This window comes from Cryptomeria japonica, chromosome 6 (assembly GCF_030272615.1).
Source record: "Cryptomeria japonica chromosome 6, Sugi_1.0, whole genome shotgun sequence".
In the NCBI taxonomy this organism is placed as follows: domain Eukaryota; kingdom Viridiplantae; phylum Streptophyta; class Pinopsida; order Cupressales; family Cupressaceae; genus Cryptomeria; species Cryptomeria japonica.
Window position 1 is genome coordinate 6,154,898 of NC_081410.1, and position 15,940 is coordinate 6,170,837.

At 36.9% G+C, this 15,940-nt stretch overlaps 1 protein-coding gene across 1 annotated transcript in view; it reads left to right on the plus strand.

Annotated features, from left to right (window-relative positions):
* Positions 1-5,543: 5,543 nt before the first annotated feature.
* The window catches only part of LOC131077566 (uncharacterized), a 54,753-nt gene continuing 44,356 nt past the window's right edge, over positions 5,544-15,940 (plus strand). The window contains exon 1 of the mRNA XM_058015094.2: positions 5,544-5,773. Within this exon, the coding sequence (XP_057871077.1) occupies positions 5,697-5,773 (77 nt within the window). The 5' untranslated portion in view covers positions 5,544-5,696. The remainder of the gene's footprint in view (positions 5,774-15,940) is intronic.

A 15,940-nucleotide genomic window follows, 5' to 3' on the forward strand; every position in this document is an offset into this window, starting at 1 on the left:
TCAGACATGGGAATCACATGGGCCTCGTGCAGGTGCTGTACTCAAACATGCACACCTATAATAGTGTGCATGCCAACAAGCTTTGAAACTCATGGTGGATGTAGCGGGAGAGCTCATAGTAGAGATGTGTGAGCATGCTCCATCCCCATGCAAACACAATACCCTCCTCCTTCATCTCTCGACAATGGAATGAAGCCCACTGCTAGCTTCAATCCTCGTCCATTGATGAGTACTCCTAGCACTACAATCACGATCATAATGTACCAGATCAATGGTATTGGCCTTTGTCCCAAATCGAATGCTTGAAGGTAGATATGGTCGGTCGTATCTATAACCTGACCTAGATCCCACTCCTGTTGTGCCTGTAGCTCTCACATCGATGAGATAGCCAATGAGGCTCATCAATTGTGAACGGGTAGTCTCAAGGTGCAATAAAAATCCATCAGTCATTGTCATCTCCCTTGTGGGTAGGTGAAATGATATTGTGTCTATGTCCCACCTCTCCATCAAAGCTCTTAGCATCGCCGCATGGAAGCAGAACTCTGGATGTGATATACCTAGCAGAGTCTCACTCTTCAGAGTCATTGACAATTAGTTGTAGGTAGCTCGTCTTCTCTCTCCCACAGCAAGCTAAGGAGATGTCTAGATGTGTGTTCTTGGACCTTGGATAGTGTCCGCATCAAAATAAAATTATGATCAATTTTCTATGTATTCACTAGGGTGCTAGCACACCATGCAAACACCAGTGGGTCTGATGGATGCCAGCGTGTCCTTCGGACGACAACGCGAATATCGTCCATGGGACAAATATGTGGGTCTAGGACCTTAGTGCGTCCCATAGACACATGCATTTCTCTGAAATCTAAAATCCTTATAAAATGAATAAAATCAACTAAAACACTGAGATCTGAGACTTACATGCTTTGGGTGCTCGCCTTGCTCCACTACAGTGCACAACTCCTCGACCCTGCTCACCCCATGCTGTTGTTTGCATGGCATTTTCACTAAGGCTCTATACAAATCTCAAAGAAAATACCCATGATGAATAGTGCTAACGACCCTTCTAGGGGCCCACCCTTCAAGTATATAGTCGAATTGTCCCAACCCCTTTTTGATGCCCGTTTGGCTCGTCTTTCTTCTTATTTTCCCCACCTCATTGGGTAAAAAAATGAGGGGGCATATACTCGCCTTCATCAAAATTTTCACTTCCTATCTATACTGATGCTTCTTAAGCATTCTTCTCACTACAATAACTTCCTCCATTTTTCGTGCTAATGGAGTTTTGATCTTTATAGTACTTGAATTTTCACAATGGAATGTTGTGGTTTTCATAGAGACCTAGGGGAATTACTCATATTTGCCCGCTCAACCTTCACAGTCTCTACAATATCCTTTTTTGTTATGCATTTACTGCTTTCAATGCACTGCATATGTTTAATAAATCCATCTTTCTAGACTACTTAGTGCACCTTATCCCTTAAGTCGACCAATTCACTAAAGTGGGGTCAAAATGTAGTGTCCTAAATTATGCCTAGTGCATTTATGACACACATTACACCCGATGCATTTATGACAAGGCTCATGATCAAAATCTCATTACTTTGACATCACGGGTTCAAAAGACAAAGTGTCCCCAATGGCCCTGAGACCTCATTTGGGACCATCTTGGTGTGGACATCAACACGTTGCACAAACGTCTGTGCACCGCGCTAATGTCCCATCAAATTCCTGAATCTGGAATTGTATATCCTACATCAAACATTTTTGGATGCATTCCCTTTCGATTGAACTCGTCCATAACAACTCCTCCTGCCCGTTCATTGCACTAAAAACTTATTTTCTTGTCAATTGCAATCTCTGTAGACACTCTTGGAAAGAAAGATCTCAAGGATCACTCTCTTATTCTCTTGGCTCTCATTGTGAATACTTGGCAACTATCTTGCAACAACAACACCATCCAAATCTTCATCACACTCCTATCTCAAGAGAGGGGTTTGGCTAGAACACTTTGTCTTCTCTCTTATCTCTTGTATCTTTAACATTACATGGATTGCTTTATTACATCTTTGAATGTATCTATGGTATAGGTGCATTTAATTTATCATTTTTATATCTTGCAATAAGGGTTTTCCCCCATTAAATAGGGCTTGTTTCTATTGCATTTATCATTTATCATTGAATCATATGTAGTAGGGGTTTTCCTCCATTAAGTGGGGTTAGTTTCTATTATAATTATTTTTTTATCCAATCTATCTATTTGGTTGTCCGTGGTGGTGGAAACACCAAAGCGAGGGGTTTGTCTGAGGCAAACCCCTATACAACCCCAAGATTTTCCCCAGGTTGTCTCTATGTGTGTAGGTGGTGAACAGGTTCTAGGCAGCTACAAATAAATTATGGAGTATCTTGGACACATTTGCAGGTCTTTGTCCATACAGACAATAGCACCACACGTAGAAATCCTCGTGATGTGTTGGCATCCAAGACCCGAGACTGAATAGGTCCTCTAGTATAATTTATTTCTATTTCTGCATTTCCATAATAGTCAAAACTTTACTAATCTGTTATATGTACTTTGATATTCTGTAATCTCATAAGTTTGATTTAGTGTTTACTTTATTGTTACCACATTGTTACTTTTTTATCCCCTAGCTCACCTTTAGTGCTAGTTAAGTGAGGTAGTGACAAATAGTTTGTTCTCTAAGATTTGTCATCTTAGAGGTAACAAATTCCCTCATCTACAATATGCCCTATAATAACTAGAAATTCCTCTAATATTACACAAACAATATTGGAGATACAATTAAAATGAATGAATGAATCCTTATAAAAGGATGAATGAAACCCTAGGTGCAAACCCTAGTGCTAAAGCTAGGAGAACTAAAGCAATGCAAAGTAGGAGCTAAATTAAGCTCAACTACAACTAGAACTAAAGCTAGAAAAGCAAACTCTAGATAATAAAAAAACACCTAAGTTTAGATTAAGTGAAAAAGCAATTAGATGACTATTTAATAAATAATTAGATAATTGTCTTAATTAGTCCAGCATAGTTCACTACACATATACTCAATCAATTCCAATCACACATAAATAATAGAAGTGCGAGTCTAGGACAACATGGCTCTTCCTTGTGGATGCTAAGACAAGCCCACTAACACCTCTAATATTATATGGGAAAAGGAATTGATCCATAGATTAATGGATGTGTTAGTCTAGGATCACCTTTCCCATATTACAAAATAAAAATAAAGAACTAGATAGCAATATGAACACATTTATTGGAGTGTCATGATATAATTCCAAGAGGAGGACTTTTGCCATTTTTCTCGTAGCCCTTAGAACATGAGGAAACTTTGAGCTCAATCCCTAGTTCAACCCAAACTATGCATAGGGTTGTAGTGTGAACCTTAAAATAAACATGATCTTTTTGGATTAGTTAGGAATAAGGAAAATTGGTGAGAGGGATGACATTTTAAAATCAATTGCATTCAATTATCATCATGGAGGCTATATATACATCTTGGGCCTTTTGTACAAGTGTATTTGGTGTAAATTATGAAGGCTTCATGCCTTCCCACCCAAACATAAATGTTGAAGGCTTTGTATATTCTTGTCCATCTACCAATTGTGAATACCAATAATTTAATATTCTTGAACTTTTTTCACCAATATACCAAGTGTAAATGTACAATTGAGGGCTTTATTCCTTTCCACTTAACACGTGAATTAAAAAGTCTGATGAGTAAGGACTTCATGCCTTCCTTCTCAAGTCCAAATTGTAAATGTTAATGACCAAGGGCTTGCTGCATTTCTACCCAAGTTGAATAACAATGATGATGACTAAGATCTTTATGATTTCCTAAATGCTGTTAATCAAGAGCTTTTTTATGCCTTTCTATCTAAATACAACAACTATGAATACCAACAATCGAAACTACACAAATGCATTAGATATACTGACTATAATTTTGACGAATAAAGATCTCTACCTTATTACTAAAATATAAGTTAATCATAAGTATTGAAAACTAAAAGATTCACACTTTACCATTTGAATACACCAATTATAAATGTTGATAACTAAGTTTACCAATTATAGATGGTGATAACCAAGGGCCTCAACCTTTTTACCTAAGGCCACTTACATATCTGCTAAGCGACTTTGGTGGCTACTTGCCAAAAAGTATTTTTTTTAAGGATAATATCTTAAAATTTTATTTCTAGTTGATATACTAGAAGAATGACTAAACGAAACCATGAGAGAAGGTATCCATCTGGTGGTTTTTGTGGTGAATTTAGTTTTGCATGCAGATAATCTTATTGTAATTGCAAAATTTGCCCATGATTTGAGAGAACATTTGAAGGTTTTAGAGCTATCTCCAAGAGGTCGAGATGCAAGTGAACATCACCAAGGCCAAATTCATGATTATCCTTGCAAAGGAATAACTTTATTTTGAGGGAAGCTCATTATAGATAGTGGAAGAATACAAGTATCTAGGAATTAATTTTCACAATAGGATTAGTTAGGAAACATGAAGAACAAAAAAGATGCAAGGAATATGGAAAGCTTCTTACCTACTTTAGAACAAGTGTAGGAAAGTAGAGTTATGGGATTGGAAAACGAAGAAAACCTTTTTTGGTTTGTTGGTCATTATGGTTATCCTCTATGGTTGTGAGGTTTGGGGGAGTAGCATATCAAACCTCAAGTGGAGACACTTAGAAAGAATCCAAAAACATTAATTCACTAGTACTTTTAAAGTCAAATCAATAATCCCCTATGAGATCCTTCTGGTTGATGGGGGAATGCTTCTGATGGAAGCATCGACAATAATTCATTTGCTAATATACTTTAAAAAGTTGGAAACATGGACAAACATTTCTCGTTGAAAATGGTTGTTGAGGAGGATTTCGATTGTAGGAAGAAGACTTGAATGAATCAAAACAAGAAGGGGATGAGCAAATAGGATGTTACTTTGCAAGAATGACCTAACACTAATAAAGAGATTAAAAAGTTTGTGTTAGAAAAATCCAAGACCCATGTGGACAAAACAAATTGATAAAAAAAAATACACTATATTAAAGAGTTCAATCCAATATGGAAACATGATTAAAAACCTTATTTGTGAGCCACAAAGGGAAAGGCTAAAATTTTAGTTGCACAACTGAGGACTGATTTTCATCATCTTAGATGTGAGATGAACAAATTAACAATAGACAAGGCAGATTGGGAAGAATGAACTTGCATTTTTTGTAGCTGATTTAGATTCATCTTAGAGTGTGTAGTGTATGAAAATATTCATACTTAGTTTGAAAACACTATAGATAAATAGTATGAATGAGATATTCGAAGAAACAAAGCTTCACAAAACGATACATTTCTTAATCAAGATTCAAAATAGAAAAACTTACATCGAAAAAAAAAAAAAATTAATATTGTGTGACTTGATCCCTTAGATCATAAAGTCCATTCATTCCGTTTGCAAATTAGTTAACAAATCGGTCTTACTCTCTTGCATCATTACGCATAACCAAAAGAAAAACCGGGGCTTTATACCTTCCCATAATACACCACGACCATAGTTAAGTCTCACGTTAGCTCTGAAAATTTTCTATTCATAAACGTTAGCGAATTTCTAAATTCTCATTACTATATCTGGGGCAGGCGAAGCGAAATCGGAGAAGATTATACCAAAAAAAGAATGACGATATTCCATTTCTTCAACTGTGCAGCTCTCACCTTCGGCCCCCATGCTGTCTATTACACAGCCACTCCTCTGTAAGCTTTACGCAATCCCCTATATTCAGTTCTAATTACAAAAAAAAAAAATCTTAATACCAGTTAATTTTTTATTTTATTTTTTCATTCTTTTAAACTTTGAATTTCAACTAGAATCTATCACTTCAAGCTTCGTTTCGCTGTCATTACCTGCCAAACATAATGATCTGTTGTCTGCAAATAGGATAAACAGTAAACTTTCAGTTTAATCTCGCAGACTCAGTACATTTGATTACGTTCTGTTGCATTTGTTATCTCTTATCATAGGCCAGCTTAAAATGGACCGCGAAATGGTCTGTCTTGTGGATTTAGCTGTAGAAGAGGTTAAAACTTATTGTTTTACGGACTATTTTAGCTGTGAACTGTAACATTAGTGAATCCAGGCTTTCTAGGTTTTGTTAAAAAAATAGAAAATTAAAAAATGACACCATTATATATTGTTAATGGATCAAATCGATGCTGATTACGGTAAAGTTAAGGTTATTAAATTGATCGGGTGGGTTGCACTTGGGTGGTAAATTGGCTGAAGTTTATTTCTGCTGGACCAGATTCAACTCTCGGGATTTTTTGTGGGCAGGGAAACTCTAGAGGAATACCGTCCGAGGGTTCCACTCTCGTCGAACAAGAACAATGTTTTCATCTAATAAAACCCCCCCAAAATGGACTCACCTCATAGAACATTATTAGGGGCTCACCTAATATAAAACCAAGAAAAGAGCTCGTCTTATGGAACATTATGACTGTTAGTTAAGGTATACACCTAATTTAAAGCCAAAAAAGGGGACTCGCCTTGTAAAACATTTTGACTGCTAGTCCAGATTCAGTATACAGGGCTGCTTGAGGGCAGGGGATCTGTATGGCTATACCATCCCAGGATTTGACCCTCAGCGAAGAAAAAGAGGTTCCTATTCACCTTACACAAAATTACACAACTACCCCAGATTAAATTCTTACGGTTGCTTTGGAGGCCAGGAATCTCTGGAGTGATAGAATCCCAGGGTTTGGTCCTCCTCAAACAAGAGAAATGGGTTGGCCTTATGAAAAATGCCAAAATAAAAGGTTCTATCTTACAAAACATTGCCGCAATTAGCCCATATCTCAGGGCTGCTTTCTAACAGGGAATCTCCAGACTGATGCTATTCTGGGTTTCAAGCCTTTTTGGCCAAGAAAAAAAGGTTTAGCTAATGAAGAAATAAGACAGGAGCATCATCACAGGACCCTTTGCAAGCAGTTAAGAAACATAATAAATACATATGGTAAAGTGGCCTCCAGACATGTAGGTTTTGCCTTACAGCAGGAAGAAATTGCTCCCTTTTTGCTATATAGATTCTCTTGACGTGTCAGAAAATTTACCAAGCTGAAAACCATCTCAATGTTGACCCTCCTCCACAAAGAAAGGCAGGCTCACTTAATCAAAAAGAAACTAAGACCAGTGTAAAAGCAGGAGAACCATTATCGGGCATGCAATTGTAGGAGGAAAATTATAAATATAGTTGTTAAAGTGGCATCACAATTTTTAGGTTTTTACCTTGGTGTAGGCAATAGCTCAATGGAATGAAAATGTACCTTTTTTCTTTTTGAATCATCGCAGTATGTCTGTAAAACACCAAAGCTGCAATTTGCTTTGGTCGTCTTGTTTGTGGCTGCCGTTTTTTTGGGGCCTTTTTGGACCTCTATCCTTTTACCTTGTAGCCTTTGTGTGTTTTTGATTACGGAACAAATAGGTTTTGAAGGGACCCGAAACCCTTTGACAAAGTTCTACATCAAAAAGCGGCATAGGGATATACCCATTTTAAACAACAGCCAAGAGTCAGCAAAAGACCAGCAACAAGCCAAAACCTAGCAAAGAGACAACAACAAGAAACCAGTACAAGTTTTTAAGGGCCTCCGCGGCCTCAGTTTCCAGCTGAGTCATATTTAAAGCAATTTTCTTGAGTTCCTGAATTTCTTGATTTGTAGATTTCTTCAGATTGGCTCTGGTTCTTTTAGAGGGCCTAGTTGTTTCCTCCTGTTTTTTATCCATGGAATCCACATCCATAGGAGCTCCTTCCTGATGGAGAGTTTCGAGCTTCCCAACCATGGTGTTTATGCTCTCAGCAGAATTCTTCACCACTTTATGACTGTAAATAACCAGAGATATCAGGTTCTCATTAACTTTCTGGAATTTTTTCTCCATCTGACTCAATCTACCTTCATAGTCTTCCTTGAGTTTTTCTTCCAGACAAGATATTCTGCTATCATAGTCTTTCTTCATTTCACTTACAGTGCTCACCGTTTTCTGCATGGAGTCCACAATTGATTTTCTTTGGTCCACCGTCCGTTGTTCCGCACCTTGATTTTCTTATTTGCTGTTGATTGCCTGGAGCTTGATATTGATGTCCTTGATCTCATGGAAAGCCCATTTAAACATCCTAAAATTATCCACAGTTGAATCACGAGCGATGGACAGGACATCATTTGGGTTCTCTCTATCCAAGCTGAGAAAAGAGGAATTTGCATTGAGGTCCTTCGGGAAAGGGGGTCTATCATTCCTAGCGGGGCCAGGAACGGACTTATCCAGAATAGAATTATGGGAGGGCAGAGATTCAAAATCAAATGTAGACACGGTGGATGCTTTGCCTGTCTTAACTTTGTGCACAATCTTCAAGGAAGATTTCAACCCAGAATTAGACTCTTCCATCTCAGTATTCCATTCCTCCTCACCAGAGGAGAGGTTAACATGATCATCTTCCTCAGACTCACTAGAACCTTTAGGAACCCTAGACGAAGGAGAGGGCAAGGTATTAATATGTTCATGGATCAAGAAAAGCAAACCCCCATGAAGGACAAGAATTTTTTTGTTCTTTCTGTGATCTTTAATGTTGGCATTGATGGACACAAGCAGAAAGAAGGGGAAAGAAATCTGCACTTTGTGCCTAAAGTGGTTTAGCAGAACAAAGTGATGCTCGAATGCCCTAGTATATCTACCATCTAGGGTAACATATCTCATTAAAACAACAAGAATAGAGTGCCAAATGGATTTGATTTTACCCGCATCGTAGCTTCTCTTGTCCACTTTGGCCAACTTTACCCTTTCCTTCTCATTTCTAGGAAATTTTTTGACAACAGCATCTGACATTTTCCTATCTCTGTAGAATTTCACACCTTCCATTGACAAACCAGTGACCTCAGCAATTAACTTCTCATCAATCTCAACCTTCTTACCTCCAATTTGGATTTTACCATCCTTCAAACCTTTGGTGAATTTCTTCGTGACATTGGCATCTGCAGCATGCAATCTTTCTATGAAGGGGGTAATCCCGCCACAATCCAATATACGCCATATGGTTTTATTCTTCCTGAGCTCGTCGCAATTCAAGGGTTCAACCCTTTTCCTTTCTCCTCCCATGGTGTTAACAAAGGCAATAGTGCACAGGGCAAGAATGCTTTAGAATAGGCCACAAAATACCCATAAAGCGTGTGAAGCATATATGAGTAGCAAAAGAATGACATGCTTAATCATAAAAATCCGAGTCATCATATTAAGAGGTGTCATAGGCGTTTATTGAAGAATATTGGCTTGTCTCACGCCGGCTAAATCATATAGCAACAAAGCCTTAACTTCAGCCGATAAACAATCACCAAGCCCCCATACTTTTTCATCATTACTCCTAACGCCACATTAGCAAAGTGGTCAGCCAACCCCTTAGCTTCACGATAGGCATGGGAGATTTTAAGTTTTTGGAATGACTTTATAATATCCCTAGATTTCTCTATCCAAATTTTGATATTCCAAGAAGGTTTTTGTTTTCCCATTAGGCATTGGATAATGTTGTTAGAATCCCCCTCAAGCCAAACTGAATTGGCATTAATATTTCTAGCCAACATTAACCCATGGTAGGCCGCCACAGCTTCAGCCAGGTGGTTGGTCTGACAACCCAAGGGGAGTGCCACCGCTGATAAAAGCCTACCATATTCATCTCTAGTAGCCTTTGTGTGTTAATCAAGTTGAAGAATAGCAATTTATTGAATGCCCAGCTGATGGAAGGATTCAGAAAAGTACAAAATGGCTGACATGGCTGCAGCAACTACTTGGAAACAAATGATGTTTTAGAACTCGTCTTTTACTGGTAAATTTAAACCCACACCAAAAGATCAATTTGGAGTCCTCAGTAAAGTGCTTACATTTTCTTTTGATTTATTGGAACCTATCTCAAGTGGAGGTTTTAACCTTGCCTGGCATAGAATATGCCGTAATGTCCCCTTTCCGAAATGGGACAATAATAATGATAAGTTATAGTATAAAAAAAATAAAATATGAAATATAATATAATTATAAAATATAAAATTAAAAAGTTCAATCAAAAGGCAAGGGGCGAAGAATCATGACTATTGAAGGAAAAAGGATTAAGAGACACCAAACAAGGAGAAGTAACCACTATATGAAGAATACATCTTTTACTATCTGATTATTACTGCTTTTGAGCATGGAACTGTGGCTCATTTAACTTGTGGATGAAATGCCTCATGGCAGGAATTGAAGGATGGAAACCAACAATTTCTCAAGAGTGTGTGAAATCACCATTGTGCTAAGTTGATTTATCTTCTAGAAGACATTATTAAAATTCAAGTTAATAACATTATTTGTTTATATTTTCAGGTGTATATATTATTGTATAGAATTTTAAAATTAAACTTTATTGGATATTATGAAATATTCCTTTTAGGATAGATAAATTCAAATGGACAGTACAAATGGTATCAGAGGTGGATCTACCAGCCTGTGAGGCTTCTTTCATATGCAATTTAGTAATAGAGCCAGCAGATATTATCAAAGATAACTTATTTCATTGAAATGACAAAGAAGTGAATATGGTAGATAGCAAGCAAAAAATCATTTGGGGGAACTTCTTATAGATAAAATTGAAAAGAAATTTGGTATAATGATAGATATGTTGGGTCAAATACTCCACATGAAACCAAAGAATATGAATGCTTCCAGAAATCAGAGAAAAAAAGAAGTTCATGTGAGGAAATCACAGAGCGCAATACAAGATTGTTAATGTTTATATCAGATTTGAATATAGGATCTTTTAAATCTTATTAATGCAATTTCCACTACTTATATCAATATAAGGATTCCTTTGTATATCAATTAATTTAATATGAACTGCTGTACAATGATCAATTAAAACTGATATTAATCTTATCGGAATTTAACATGAAAATAGAATCAATTAATATATTAAACTTCCAACAGCAAATGGCCTGCAATATTCTGGGAGGCAGTCGATATTGTTTCTGCACTGTAATGATTCTGTACGTCCACAATACGATTGTCTCCCTCCTTATATAATGAGAGAGACATGCCTTCGTAGAGGCACGCCTCTACGTAGAGACATGCCTCTACGGAGACATGTCTCTCGGCCATGTAAGAACACACCGATACGTAATGTAATGCAGTCGATAATTATTGGTAACCAATTTGCATTTGTTACATTGTTAATATGATTTGCTAAACGCACATAATCTGATCGATAGTAAATATTGATAACATATGATTAAATGTTATTTGATATAATAAAATTAATTATATGTGTATATTTAATAATGTATAGTTATACATTATTAAATACATACATATGATTAATTCATAATCATATTTCAAGATTAATATTTAAGCAAGAATCTTATTAAATACATAATGCAAATAATGGATTAATACTTGTAGAGGATAGATATCAAATGCTTAAGGCCGATAGGCCAATTATGCATTTGATTTCATCGATTAGAATTATCTGACCGAAGCTACAAAACATTAACACTCCCTCTTAGCTAGGGAGGATTAATTCTATCCAGAACATAGTAGATCCAATAATATCACCTCACGGTGATATCTGAGAGATATGGCATGTACACAAATATCAAGTCACGTGATATTTGCCATGACTCTCATATATATATATATATATCCATAGACTATGATATGTGCACTGGCATCATGTCACATGATACCTATCATAGGGATATAAATCATGGCATATCCATGAATATTACGTCATATAATATTCACCATGATTATCTCAACTATTATGGTTATCCATTGATATCAAATCTCATGATACCCACCATAATATCTACAGAGATGCTAACTATCATGTCATGTTCATAGATATCAAGTCTCATGATACCCACCATGATAGTGATGTTAAATATTGCAAAGTCGTCACTTTACAATATCAACCATATACAAGTGTTCATTTTGAAAAATCGTCATCTTTCAAAAATGTTCACAGGGCCCAAGCAGGTCATGGAGTCTCACACATGACAAAGGGTTTATACATTAAACACCTTTAAGTACAACATAATTTAAATAATTTAGATTTTATTCTCAAATTAACTTATATTTCCAACCATACCAAGTTTATCCCAGAAGTGATCAACCTTTGTCTTGGATAGAGGTTTGGTGAGAATGTCCGCAGTCCGTTCGCCTGTACTAACATACTTCAGCTGAATCACATTCATTTCAACCATGTCTCTAACATAGTGATAAGGAATCTCAATGTGTTTAGACCTGTCATAAAACACTGGATTTACTGAAAGCTTTATACAACTCTGGTTGTCGCAATGGATGATAGTAGGATTCAAAGGTTGTCCAAACAACCCCACAAGGAGTTTCCTTAGCCATACTGCTTCCCTTGCTCCCATGGAAGCTGCAATGTACTCGGCTTTTGTAGAACTTTGTGCTACTAAGGATTGTTTCCTACTGATCCAGGAAATCATAGCTGATCCTAGGCTAAAACAACACCCTGATGTGCTCTTCCTGTCTACCACACTTCCAACCCAATCTGAATCAGTGTAACCATGAAGATCTAGATCAACATTTGTATATTTAAGACCATACCCAATAGTACCACGTAGGTATCTCAGAATATGCTTCGCTGCAACCATATGTATCTCCTTTGGTTCACACATAAATTGACTAAGTGCATTAACTGAATAACAAATGTCAGGCCTGGTGTTACCAAATACATTAGGGACCCAATAATTTGCCTGTATAAGGTAGGATCTGCAAATTCTGATTCTGCTACTGCTTCCTTTAATTTGTGCAAGTTTGTTTCCATAGGAGTAGACATAGGTTTGCATTCCATCATTCCAAATCTTTTCAAAATGTCAATAGTGTATTTTCCTTGATTTAGGATGATGCTATCTGCTTGTTGCTAAACTTCTAAACCAAGGAAATAATGTAAAAGACCCAAGTCCTTCATGTCAAACTCTGAAGCAAGGTCTTGCTTACATTTGGCAATTAGGTGATCTTCTCCTGTAATTAATAAGTCATCAACATATAAAATGAGAATCAACATTTCACCATTTATTACCTTGAAGTACAAATTCGGATCTGCATCATTCTTGAAGAAGTTTAAGCTCAGAATATATTTATCTATTCTTTCATACCAGGCTCGAGGGGCTTGTTTGAGCCCATATAAGGCTTTCTTCAACTTGCATACATATGCATCATTTCCATGTATGACAAACCCTTCAGGCTGCTCTAAGTATACTTCTTCTATTATCCCATTCAGAAAAGCTATCTTCACATCCATCTGATGAATCTTCCATCCTTTAGATGCAGCAATGGCAATGACAGCTCTAACAGAAGTATATCTGGCAATTGGGGAAAAAGTCTCTTCATAGTCAATCCCTTCCTTTTGAGAGAAACCTTTGGCTACATATCGTGCTTTGTATTTCTCAATGCTGCCATTTGCCACATGTTTGATTTTGAAAAGCCATTTTGAGGATACTACTGATTTGTCTTTAGGTCGGGGCACAATGTCCCAAACATCATTCTCAATGAAGGACTGATACAATTCTGTCATAGCATCCTTCCATACTTGATTTTCAATGGCCTCTTTGACACTGGAAGGCTCTAATTTGATGATCTCACTCATCAAGGCAACATAGCTGGAAAACCTGTGAGGTCTTTTGCTTTCCCTGAAGGTTCCTTGTGGTGCTGCATAGTCTTTAGCTTCTTGAATCATTTTTCTTGCCCAAAGTGGCCTTTTTCGATTATATGAGTACCTCTGGTTTCATTTGCAGGATCCATGAGTTCATTTTGTCCTTCATTTTCTATTACTTCTCAAGTCTCCCTCTGAATCTCAGGAGCAAGATCCTCTTCCATGTTTAGAGGAGATTCTAGGTCTTCTAACTCTTGAGTACTTTTAGATTTTTTGAAAGCAATATCTTCCTCAAATATAACATCTCTACTTAATTCAATTTGTCTTTGTCCAGGTATATAGATTCTATAGGCTTTAGATATTTCACTATAACCTACAAATATGCCCTTTTTGCCTGAGGGTTCTAATTTGGATCTTTTCTCTTTAGGTATATGAATATAGACTGGACATCCAAAGATTCTTAGGTGACTTATGTCAGCAGGGGTTTTGTCATCTAGGAGAGAGTGAGGACTTCTATTTTGTACATATACAGCAGTACTAGAGGCTTCAGCCCAAAAATAAGTTTCTAAGTTTTGATCATACATCATAGCTCTAGCAGCTTCTACATTAGTTCTCTTCTTCCTCTCTGCCACTCCATTTTGTTGAGGATTATAAGGAACTGTATGCTCCCTCTTAATCCCAACATTTATAAGAAAGTTTTTAAAGTTATCTAAAGTATATTCCCCCCCATTATTTGTTCTTAGTATTTTAGTTCTCTTACCAGATATATTTTCTACTAGAGCCTTGAATTCCTTAAATCTCATAAGGATTTCTTCTGACTCTTTACATTTAAAAAAATATATCCATGTCTTCCTAGAGAAATCATCTACAAAGATAACGTAATACAAAAAGCCTCCTAAAGAGGTTACAGACATGGGTCCACATAAATCAGAATGAATAATTTCTAATACATTTTTAGATTTGCTATCGCTGGTGTGAAACGTACCTTTTGTGTTTCTCCCTAGAGCACATCCTTTGCATGTTCCTTCATGATTTTGCTTTAGTTTAGGTAGACCTATCACCATTTTTTCAATTGAAGGGAGAGCTCGGAAATGAAGATGTCCTAACCTCTTGTGCCAAATTTCACTTGTGCTTGTTGACTCATGCATTAAAGTTTGAGAGGAGGAAATACAAAGTTTGTAGAGGCACCCATGTCTTACTCCAATAGTATAGGTCTTCTTGATGGTTGAGTTCTTTGACCATGCCAAGACCTTTCCTTCCATAAAGGTGATTCTATATCCTTTGTCTTCAAGTGCTGAAATGGAGACTAAATTTCTCTTTATCCTTGGGACATATAATACATATGTGAGTTGAAGGGAGATGCCTGAATTTAGGTTTATAGTACAGGTCCCAATTCCTTTTACAGGATAACTTGAATCATCCCCAATAGTTACTTCCTCATCAGAATTTTCTTTTAGGCTATCAAGGTGTTCTTTGAATCCTGTAATGTGACGTGATGCTCCACTATCAATTACCCAGGTATCAGGGTTAGTTGATACTTGACTTGAAAGAGCTGAGTAGAACACAAGTTTCTCTGAATCATTCTCTATCCTTGACTTACTAACTTCTGCAACAGTTACTTGAGGTCTTGGTCTGTCCAGACACACTATGGCATAGTGCCCATATTGGTCATATCTGACGCATTGTACTTTGGTCATATCCCTCTTCCCCTTGGAAGAGTATTTTCCTCTTGAATCTTTGTCCTCCTTCCTTTTGACGTTCCTTTTCTTTCCCTTTTTGTGTGAAGAGGAGTTCAGCACATGAATGTCTTCATTGATAGGGCTTTGACCATTCCCCCTTGCAATTAGCCTGGATTCTTCTTGAATGCAATCTGTTTTTAATCGATCAAATTTTGGAAGTTTTGAGCGAGCACTAATTCCTTGCATGAATCCTTCCCATGAACTAGGTAATCCATTTAATTCTAACATAGTTAGCTCCTTGCTATCTATAAGGTGACCAATGGTGGAGAGTTGGTCCTTTAATTCTGTGATCCTCATGAAATATGATGTAATGGATTCTCCTTTGTTCATCTTCATATGGTGAAGTTTCTGTTTTAGTGATAGAGCCCTGCTAGTATTGTTTATTTCATACATGCTTTCTAATGTTGAGAACATTTTGAATGCTGTATCTAACTTGGAGATTATAGGTACTATGTGATCCTCGACTGCGTCTACTAACAGCTTCATGGTCTTATTGT